An 11,881-nucleotide genomic window follows, 5' to 3' on the forward strand; every position below is an offset into this window, starting at 1 on the left:
TTCTCTCTCTCTCTCCTCTGTATGCTTCTCACAGACCTCTTCCATGAATTGCTCCACCCCCAGCTCCATGGTGCTCTCTTGCCTTCCTTTCTTCCCCCTGCACTGCAGTTGCTCTCTCTCGCCCATTTGTTTTTCCTTGTCCCCCTCCACCCTTCGTGTTACTTTTCCATCACCCTCCCATCCACCCCATACCCCTATAGACAGTGTTGCATCCTTCCTACACCCAGTAAAAAAAAAATCAACTTTTTTTTTTTTACTTTTGAGTGTTAATAAAAAGATTTTTTTTTTAGTAAGTGCCTATGTCACTTTGTAGGTAGGTACACAAAATTACGCGGGTGACCTCATCATAGGCTTTTTTTTTTTTAATTCTTCTCTGACCATGCTGCACAGCACTGGGGGTGCTGTATATAGCATGGCTAAACATATTGGCAAATAAATCAGCTGGTTTATGTTTTAAACCAGAAACCTATTTAAACAGGACCTAAGCAGCCATAAAATTGAGACAACTCCCATGTTGTATTAGGATTTTTTTTTTTTTTTAAAGGCCATGACTGAAAAACTATACCTGATGACATGGAGTCACCTGTTAACCTCAAAGATGCATGTTTCTCATTTTGCCAAGAGAAGACAGTCTTCTCCCGGCTGATTCGGAAAGGGTCTTGAGCAATGTGTAGCGTTTTTTCAAGTTGATTTTTGTTTAGTGGTTAAATTATTTAAAAAATGTTGGATAATCACAGAAAAGTTGCTGGATTTAAAAGCACTCTGCTACTCCCCTACTGTGCTGAAACTATCATATTTTAAGTAACTAGTGTATGTCTCAGTTGTGAAATATTAGTAAACAAACCTGCTTATTAAAGAACAGAGCTCACTCGTCCACCCCCTCTCTCCGTCACAATCTTTATGTAGCACGACTCAGAAGTTACTCTAGGACTATTATCTCCTTTACCACTACTACAACTTCACTCACAGAACAGAACTACTTAAAAAGTAATAACAGTCAATAAAATAACATGCATAAAAAAAAAGAAGAAAAAAAAATAAAAATAAAAAAATCACCAAACACAAAGGTGTGCCATAAACTTTCCATGTTGGTGCCCCTAAATTTTAGAATACAAGCCACAATATTCTGGGGGTATTTAGGTCAGCCATCACTTAAAGCATTTTCCTCAGGACGCCAATTCCTCGTTCTACACAAACTCCTGCTTCTTTTTTTATAGCTCATTGAACTTCTTTCCCTTGGTTCTGACCTAAGCTCGTTGCATGATTCAGGTTGCCAATGCATTAAGAATTCAAAGCTCCAGAGACAGCCCCAGCGTGCAGATCCAGGAAAATGTCCAGCTACCAAAAATATGAAAAGAGTACACAGAGATGTCCTGAAAGCAGGTGTGGGATAAAAGTAAAAAGTTGACAGGGAACGAACCTTAGTTATCCAGCCCTGTGTCTGTAAATAATTTTGTGAAGGAGATATGTTATGCAAGAGCAACAGGTCTCAGACAGGCTTTCCCACAGCCACAGCACCAACTCACACGACAAATGATGCAATGTATACAAATCTGTGTTCATGCAATTGCCCAAGTATTTAAAAATCCTGGGCCAAAAATAGGCATGATTATGTGCCCTGTATTCTCCACATGTCCAAAATGCTAGCTCAAGCTCTCCTGAAGTCAAGAGCACATCACTAGAGAAGCCATATAGACAACAGAGGACGACTTCTTGAACTCTGGAAGCTCAATCTATGTTGTCTAGGCAAGAGTCAGGCCCTCTCCCCCATCTGGAGGGCTCCGGCTCCTTCTTTACCAGTTGCCGATAATCTCACCAAAGCAAGAACACCTAGGAAAATCAGAGAAGACCTAATTCCCACATGTCAATTCAAACACAAAATTCCCAGATGCACACAGCACCCCCTCACCTTCAGGAGCGACTGCTTTTCTCCACACATTTTGCATGTCCATTTGTTACTCTTCTTTACCTAGGTTAACATGAAACAGGCTTTTATTTGCATGCGACTGCTATTATTCAATTACTCTGCTTGTTGCAATGCAACACAATAGACCAGTGTTTCCCAAACTGTGGGTTGCGACCCACTGGTTGGTTGCAAGCAGATTTTTGGTGGGTCACGAAAGGCAATAAATAAAGATGCCTTTAAGTTCTGCATTGATCTTGTAACATTTGCTGCGTTTTAAAGGCAGAGGTCAAACGTCAGGCTATGTATTCTGACAAATAACTGCTTATTTGTATTATTATTATTTTTAACACGGGTACTGATGTTTACAAACTTGTCTCACTTTGCAGTCAGAGGAAGAAAACTGAATTATGTGACACTTGCTGGGGTACAGGGCATGTAAAAGGAAAGGCTGTAGGTGTCATTTATTTTGTTTGTAACACAACAAAATGTAAATACCTCCAAATGAACTATATAATAAATAGCTAAGAAAGCAAAACAGAAGCACATTTTTTGTAATTCTTAATTGCAATGAACACAAAAATGTTAATAGGATTAAAACAAATGACCCTTTACTTGATAATGCACGAATAATATTCACTGAAACCTGATTTCCATAGATTATCATTTATGTGTAAGAAAGTTTTATCCGTTAAACTGTACGCCTGCAAAATTAGTGGCCATTTCAATGGAAAATACGCTGTCTGTAAATGACAGTGCAACATCATGCAATGCTATCGTTACATCAAAAAAAAAAAAAAAAAACACACACACACACACCTCATGCCCATTAAAACTAGGACGGTCGCACAATTTTGTCATTCTAGTAATTGGTTTTTGTTTCCAATACAGCAGTAGACGTTAATTAGAACGTTGTTCTTCTTTTGCCCTCAGAATAAAATTATCCAGTCTGCCTGTTATTACACACTGTCTGTTGCTAAATACTATTAGCCTTTTTGGCCTCCATCATCCCTGCTGGGAGACCATTCTAAGTATTTTGCCATTCTCCTCAGCAATAAAATGTAAAAACTTTCTAGGTGAAAACCATGATTAAGGATGTAGCAAAATTGTCAGCAAAGGATTCACCAAGGAACAAGATTCAAGGTTGGCACAGGGACTCTTCAGTATCAGATTTGCAGAGACAATAAAAAGTTCAGATATTTCAGAATGCCCTTAGAAGGACTCTATAATTATTAGTTGATAACCTGGAAATCAATAAGAATTCCTGGTGAGAATCAAATACTTTTCGGTTCTACCCTCAAACGACCCCCAATGTCCCCAAAAGTCACAAAGCACGATCTAAACAGGGCCAAGATGGTGTTGCCCATGGGCATCAGCGTAGGTACCCTCCCTGGCCCGAACACTCAATGTTAAATCAACTTGCAAGTACTGAGCAACTAATCCACATGCACTGGTTACAAAACTGTGTAAAGTATCTGATTTTTTTTTTAAGGTGAAAAAAGTTGAATTCTCTGTTTTTCTTTGGGTGAGCTTCGAGTTATGCAATCAGCAACTCAGATCCGGGGGGACATTTTCATTGCCCGTGCTTTCTCTTCATTTAAAAAAATAAAAATAAAAAATAACACCATATTTCTAACCACGACCTCCTACGTCTTGCTCACCGCTTGCCTGCAGCAGATTCCAGTAGCACAGAGTCATCGTACTGGTCCTCTAGCTATCCCTGTAACTCGGTTTAAACCCAGGTGCACTCCCTGGCACATTTATTGCTTTTTTGCTGGTTGGCAATAAGAGAATTTCTGTGGTGTGACTCCTCCTGTATATTTACTGATGTTGCTGGTAATAACGTTCTGGGTAATAATATAGTTTTCTGGTGGTGGAACTGTTTGTAACTGAATTGCTTGGTCTATTCTCTGGGATTGTTGTTTGTGCTGTTCACGCCGGTCTTCCAGAGCAGTTTCAACCCCCTGCCCTAGCACCCTGCGCTCCCACCTCCCAGATAGCCCCTCTCACCGCCGGCTACTTAATGGAGGTGGGTGCACCCCGCAGCAGGAACCGTGGTCCCCAGCAATCCCACTGGTACTCTGCAGAGGAACCCAATGCGCTGCTCCTCGCACGCAACAACTCCTGCCTCGCATTACCTTGCTCCACTGGGGGACCTTTCACCTGTCGAATCACCACCACCCCAACACCAATCGGCTCCACATCGAACAACGCCACACCAACCCTAGATCCCGACACCCCACAGGTCCAACTCAACTGCCTCCTGATCAACGCCAGATCACTCTGCAAACATGCCACCGAAATCTGGGACACCATCTCCACAATCGCCCCCGACATGAACCGTCATCAAGGAGACCTGGCTCACCCCCACATTGGCCCCAGACATCGCCATGGCAACCCCTAGCGGCTACAAGAGGAAACACCACGACTGTACCAACAAATGAGGAAGAGGCATCGCCATCGTACACAAGGAGTTTATCACATGCACCATCACCAACGTCAACACCTCACCAGTTTTGCAACACATCAATTTCTAGGTCCATGCTGATGCCAAAACCATCAAGGCACCTTCGCATACAAACCACCAGGACCACAATCAGGCCTCATCGACACCATCACCGAATTCATCACCCCGCTCACCAATGAATCCGAACACATCTTCCTGAGGGATCTCAACTTCCAACTGGACGACTCCATCGACACCAACAGCACCGACCTCCTGGAAAAACTAGATAACATCAGGCTCAAGCAGATGCTCACTGACCCCACACAAAAAGCAGGACACCTGTTGGATCCCATCTTCACACATTGGAACTCACATGGATGAATCACTCAATAGAACACTTTCACCCTCGCTGGCCCACAGCGCACCCCTCCAACCAGTACAGCACACATTATCCGAGCTGAACCAAGTTAACAGCAGCAATGGACTGAGGCCCTCAGCACCACTCAGCCTAACATAACCACCAACCTGGACCATACAGGCCAGAATTTCAATGCCTGGATCACGAACGTGGCCAACAAAGTGGCCCCCACAAAACCACCCAAGACGCACAGACCCACCAAACGAGCCAGCTGGTACACACCTGAATTCAGAGCATCAAAACGCAAATGTAAACAACTGGAAAGAGGTTGGTGGACCTGCAAAAACGACACCGACCGAGCAGTCTACAAGGATGCCCTCAATGACTACCACCGTCACCTCAAAGCAGCAACAAAAAAAAAAAGGAGGCCCTGACTCATCGGATTGAGAACAGCTCCCACCAAACCAAGGAACTCTTCAACATAGTCAGAGAATTCACCTGCCCATCGGCCACACAGAACTCAATCCCTCCCTCACAGGAACTCTATGACGCCCTTGCCAGAACAAAATAGCAGCCAGCTACAGAAACTTCACTCCCCAACCCTCTGACCTCCTCGTCGACCCATCAACCACCACCACCCACTCACTGCATGGGAACAGCTAAGCACGCCAACAACAACCACCCTGATGAACTCCATCCACTCAGGATCACCCACCGACCCATTCCACATAGACTCTTCAAACTTGGAAGCACCAAGATCAACCACCTGCTCACCGCCACCCTCAATGCCTCCATGACTACAACCACCTTTCCCCAACGCATGGAAACCTGCAGAGTTAAAACCCCTACTCAAGAAACCCTCAGCCGACCCCACCGTGCTACAGAGCTAACGACCCATCTCCCTCCTCCTGTTCCCTGCCAAAGTCTCAGAGAAGGCCATCACCCTCCAACTCCCTGATCATCTGGAAAGAAACAAACTGCTAGACCAATCCCAAGCAAGCTTCAAAAGCAATCACATGCCTGAGACAGCCCTGATCGCCGCAACAGATAACATCCAAGCTCTACTTGACAGAGGAAAATCAGCCGCACTCAACCTCCTGGGCCTCTCTGCACCTTTACACCATCTCCCACCACACACTCATCAATCAACTACACCGGATTGGAATCACTGACAATGCGCTCAAAACGATGGCTCCTTCCTCACAGGACGCACCCAGGGAGTCCACCTCACAACCGAAGCACACCATCTGCGGCGTACTCCAAGACTCATTGCTCAGTCCAATTGTAGTGATGTTTGTGTTTTGCCCAATGACTCCGTATCGCACCACTTTGCAGTTGGCTTAGCTGTCCACCATCACATTAGCAGTCACAAGTTACAGACCCCATTTTGTATTCAGCTTAGCCTTAGCTTCACCGCCACGTTAAAGGTGAGTATTTTTCTGTACAAGACATGTTATGCACCGTGTTTTCTATTCTACGTGTCTGCGTGTTGTATCTCATCAAAGAGCTAGGACATAACGTGGAGGAGTCCGTCAGTCAGCAAGATAAGGATGTACTAGAATGATTATGGTACAGAAGGGAATGGTTTAGTTTTGGGAGAGACACCTTGGGAAACTGGCCAGTTCCAACCTGTTACTTTCAAAACTGACCTAACGTAGCCAACATTGATTTATACTTCTTGCGGAGCGGGAGGGGTTTTCTAGAAATCTCCTTCCTCATGTGTTTAAGGTATACCCAAGTCGACAGTGGGAGATTCAGAGATCTCAATCAGGATTGAGACATCGAATGCCTTATACATTTCCCGTTAGGGTAGATTTATCTCTTTCTCATTGCAGTCGCACCAGGGTCAACGACTTTCTGGCAGGAGAAGATTGAAGCACCAGATAGGCCTCACGGTGATTAATTTTTTCTAATTATTTGCTTTGCATTGTGTATGAATATATATGTCTATATAGGTATTTGTATCTTTGCATGTATATATTTGCTATTTATAGATTGAAGATTCTTTGTACATGGTCTCACTTTATTGTTTACGTTTTAAAGGTCCACTTTCGGTTATACTGACCTTCCTTCACGCGCCTTGAGAAGTGATATAATAAATGTCTTCTTTAGACTAAGAAGTGCATTCCAGAGATTTTTTTTTACTCCTTTCAGTGTGTGTATTTTGGCTCGGTCTGCAGTAAAGCAAAACACCAACCCTCTTCAACACCTTTATGTCGCCACTCACAGACATTGTCAGATTCCACCACATCATCATCTCCTATGCAGACAAACATTACAACATCAATGAAAGACAACTGCTCGAAACTCAACACAGACAAAACGGAAGTGCTGATTTTCGGCAGACACACTGCCCTTTAGATCGAATAATGGTGGCCAGCGCAGCTCAGACCGACCTCCACACTGAAAGATCACACCTGCAACCTTAGAATCACCCTGGACACTGAACTCTCCATGAAACAGCAGGTAAACGCCGTCTCCTCAGCCTGCTTCCACATAATCTGCATGCTCTGCAAAATTTTCCAATGGCTCCCCATCAGCACTAGGAAAACCGTGACGCAGGCTTGACTACGGAAACACACTTTTTACTGGAACCACCACTGAACTCATGCAAAGACTCCAGACTACCCACAACACAGCAGCCAGACTGATCCTCAATCTGCCCAAGAGAGCATCCAGCACCTAAAAGAGCTCCACTGGTTCCCCATCCAGAAGAGATGCCATTTCAAACAGCTTACCCACACCTACAAAGCCCTCCACAAAGAAGGACCAGTCTACCTAAACCACCGCCTGACTTTCTACCTACCAATCAGAAACCTCTGCTCACCTCGCCTGAGCTCGGACACCATATGTCTTCTGCAGCAGTCTCAGAGGACATTCCTTCACCGCCAAAGCCCTGAACACCCTCTGCACTGCACCTTTGCTGAGCCACTCCCGGAAAGGACTCAAGACCTGGCTCTTCTACTGATACAGAAGCACAGCAACTGGATACATACCTCGAGTGATTAGCAGCACTGTATAAGTAAGACTTCGTATAAGTACCAGGCTTCATTAGGCATATTTCCCTTACTAAAATTACAATTCGTTTGACACTACCATGGAAAGTGTCAATGGCTGTTTGTTTTAAGTCTGTTCATTTGAATGCTACAATTTGTATAAGTTGCACGAGATACTGATCGGGCCATGTGCATTGAATAATAAATTCGGGCATCTGAAAACTATTCTCATTATCTATTTATACATAAAAAATTAAAACTACGTTTAATAATCTTAGATTTCTGAGTCAACCAACCAGGAACCATGCTTGAAAAGACTGTATGGTTGAGTGTGCTCAGAATAAACATGAGGCCCACGCACAAAAAGCTCTGCAGCGCCACGATTTACCCCAGCCCTCTATCTGTACCTCACCTGCTGCACTTGGAAGCTGCGACACGACGCACAGCGCAGCACTTGGAAAGTCTGAGGCATTCTGTGAACATAAATTACTAAGGCTCATATTAGTCTAAACTAGCAACTACTCGTACCGCTGCTGCTTGCTTTCAATTCCGAGTTCCCGCTCTTTTCCCACGCCCGCCTAAAAGTGTGAAGTACGCAGACGCCAACTACGTTTAACTCCGTTTCCTCGGCTGCCATCATGAAACGGGATAGCGACATCGACGTCAGGAATTTGAGTTTCCGGGATGATTTCAGCTTCTCCCGAAAGCGCTAAAGTATTCGTTTCTCACCCGCCCTGCAGACTTAGGAAGTGGTCTTAAACGGCCGATGCTCCTCTATTGCAAACCACGACGTCTGAAAGCTGGAGAGTCGCCATTAAGGCCCCCTCAATACTGCGTATAATAATGGGTGCCATCTTGAAGAGGGAAATATTCCCCGAATTTCTAAATACTGGAATACAGCGCTCTTAGGTCAATCGGGGGGGGGGGGGGGGGGGGAGACAAACACAACGCAGCATGTCAATGCGTTGCGTTTGAAGTTGAGGAGGTAGTATCTCAAGCGCTGCCCATGCCAAATGCAGCGTCAAATAATTTACTGACCACTAGCATGGTCTGTGTATGTGAAAACCAATACACATGTTACAAAATAATATTGTCTGCATCAAGTGAATTAAAATGAGAACAATAAAGATGTGGAGAAAAGTGGTTCTGGATCGCAAAAGAACTGAATTAAATAGAAAAGTACTGAATTAAATAAATGGAAATGTATGTGTACATAGAGCACTTATTTAGCACAAACCTAGCTGTGAAGCAACAAAACACTGAACAGATGGGCAAGATATCTGAACTCTTTTTTATAACATTACAGATTCAGGGAGAGGGTGGGAGTGTTTTAGCATATTGATGCTATGCGCACTAGGACCTGTGTGGGTCTGGGCGAACTCTGAATAGGAACCACCCTGATATGCAGGGTGGAGTCAGGGTGTGGTTCTAAGAGATATGATGTAATGGTGTGTGAATGGATGTTGGAGAATAAAGACATGTTTAACTACAGCTCCTGTGTGTGATGTAATCTATTTGCATGCTCCAGGACTGGGGAAGACACTACAAGTGTGTACCTAGCTGGACAAGAGATAGTGTTCTGAGAAGAGATGTGACGGCTTCTTTCTGAATGTAAGGCAGAAGTAGCGGTTAAGAGGTTGGAGAAAACTGAAAAGGTTTGCCTTTGGTTGTTTTTTTCTTCCCTTCATCTTTTCCATTTGGGCAATGTCTTTACCCTCTGTGACATTGCGCATCCAAGATGCCTGTTTCTCGTCCGGGTATTCTGACATTTTGTTTATGAAAGTTTTGTAGGTGACACAACTTGTCTTTAAGATGGTATGGGGCTGAAGGGGGAGCCAATTCAATTACATCAGTGCCAGGGTGATGTAAAAAAAATTCAGGTCTATTATGTGATGAGACTCAGAATGTAGACCGCCTTTCTGGTTGCCAAAGTAGGGAGGCTTTTGAGCAGAGATTTGCATCTACATAGGAGGGAAGCAATCTTTGCACAATCAATCTAAAGCCAGTTTTGGGTAGGAAGGGTCTCACTGGTTTTAGGAAGGGAGAGCTGATCCGTACTTTATTGGTTTACTTGGTGATGTTTTCCTTAGAGTAGCTCAGTGTCGAGGGTGAACCCAAGAGATTTTGCATTTATGGTGAGATGGGGCAGTAAAGCTGTCAAGTTTCATGGCTGGTAGCCAGTCTGCAATGAGGGCTTGCTGAGCACCTTTGGAGAACGGGAGGAACTGTATTATGTGGGGATGAGTTTTAGGAAGGTGCTGGACAACCAGTGCTGAAAAAGCTTCAGGTGGAGTTGTGTGTCATCTGCTTATTGGTGGAATCTGATGTTAAGGATGGGATAACTAGTTTGTTACTTTATCAACAATAAAAAAAAATCTCAAAAGTGTACATTTAAAGGCAGCAGTATGCCAAGAATTGTGAATAGGACACATAAGCTGAAGCACAGAGTGGTTTAAACTCGGGTGAAGTCTGTTACCAGAGCATAGCAAGCTTCCTCTAAAAAGGTTTTGTAAGTGTTCAGTATTAAGACTGGCACTCCGGTTAGGGAGCATTAGATTTTAAGAAGTTGTTGGATGTGTACAGATCTGAGTGGCTCTAGTCCTCTTCAAAAGAGATGTAGACAAAAAAACAACAAGGTAGTAAATGGCAGAAAATCGCACATCCGAATAGTGTCCGCAGTGGTAAAATATAGTGTGAATAGGTGCATGCGGCCAAGTGCCCTACTACCTGAAGGCACAGTATAGTATATAAAAAATACACAGCATATAATGAACAAGAAATGACCACAGCACTCAACAACGTACAACTTTGAAAAGTATGAGTAAAAGCTTGTGTGTAGCAATTTTGTTAGCAAATCATTTAGTATTCCTCTTGGTGTTCCAGTAGGTCTTTTAGTCGGATTAATATTCGTAAATCCCAGAATACAGTCAAACAGGCGCGGCCAATATACGTAAATCCCAGAATACAGTCAAACAGGCACAGCCAACACGTGTTTCGTCACAACTGTGACTTCATCAAGGCTAAATTGGCAGCATATGGAAGGAGTACCTTAATAGGGCATGTAAGGGAGGCACCTGTGTTCAAACAGGTGTTGAAATGGGAGTCCGATTCCGTGTGTCGATCCGTAAATAGTGATACATTGTAATCGAAACGGTGTCATCCAAGAGTGCCAGGTAAGTAAATTCTAGGCACGCCGAAGGTTAAGAGGACCTTGGTAAGTCCGTTAGCAACTGTGATAGCCCCTTGTAGTGTGAAGAGAGTTGTTGGTGCTCTCCATAACTGGCAAAAGGCAAGTCTCCACAACTCTATCTGTAGCACACCAACCCACTGGAATTATGTGGCAGGTCAGCAAGCTTCTTAGGATCCTAGCAACATTGTCCTTCAGCATGCACGGAAGTCTTCCTTCCTCCAGTTTCATGCTGGTTCTCAAGGGCACACGTATTCAGTACAACATTTTATAATGCCACTAAAGAGTGACCTCAGCTCAGTTCATTACAAATTCCTGTAATCTATCATCCCAACTCCTTTCACTCGAATGTAATTTACATTACTTTAATAACTTTGAAAGAGCTTATCTCTCTCAAATTAAATCACTATTCCACGTATACCCTACACCAAATACATACCTGTCCCTTCTGGGATTCCTCACCAGAGAGTATCCCACATGGAAAGTGAGTCATAACACCAGAAAACCATACACATTCATAACTAGTAGAATAATGCACAGTTGTCATCTTTTTCTTTTTCCTGTTGCCACCCAGAGGGTAATAATCACATGGACTGTAAGGCCTCGCCTCTCGCAAAGGAAGTCCAATAAAAGGTTCATTAAAAGGTGAGAAACGTTTTGGGACTTTCTCTAGCAGAAGATATCAAAAGCACTTTAGGCACTCCAGCTGGGCTAAGCAAGCAGTATTCTAAGTTTGAAATTATGGGAAAATACTATTGATAGGTGTAATCTGACTGCAGATGTGGTACTTTGTGTTCCACTAACTACACTATTCCAGTTTCATCTCAACAGTCAAATTAGTAAGTTACATGCATTATATATTTTTTACCTATTGGGCCCAGCACATAGATGCTGAATGGCGGCAGCTGGAAGAAATCTATAGTTTCCTCTGCCTCAAAGTGGTAAAATTATAACAAACAGGCTTATCCATAAATTTACTATTTTCTTTCAA

At 43.6% G+C, this 11,881-nt stretch overlaps 1 protein-coding gene across 2 annotated transcripts in view; it reads right to left on the reverse strand.

Annotated features, from left to right (window-relative positions):
* Positions 1-8,385, reverse strand: part of MRNIP (MRN complex interacting protein) — a 100,549-nt gene extending 92,164 nt beyond the window's left edge. Inside the window, exons 1-2 of one of the 2 annotated variants that reach the window (XM_069199508.1) lie at positions 8,232-8,385; positions 1,910-1,969 (exon numbers count right to left, since the gene is read on the reverse strand). In XM_069199508.1, coding sequence (XP_069055609.1) covers positions 1,910-1,939 — 30 coding nt within the window. In that variant the 5' untranslated portion in view covers positions 1,940-1,969; positions 8,232-8,385. Of the gene's footprint in view, positions 1-1,909; positions 1,970-8,115 lie in introns of both variants that reach the window. The other variant, XM_069199507.1, reaches the window with a different exon arrangement.
* Between the last annotated feature and the right edge of the window lie 3,496 nt (positions 8,386-11,881).

The sequence above is a fragment of the Pleurodeles waltl genome, chromosome 7 (genome assembly GCF_031143425.1).
Source record: "Pleurodeles waltl isolate 20211129_DDA chromosome 7, aPleWal1.hap1.20221129, whole genome shotgun sequence".
Lineage (NCBI taxonomy): Eukaryota > Metazoa > Chordata > Amphibia > Caudata > Salamandridae > Pleurodeles > Pleurodeles waltl.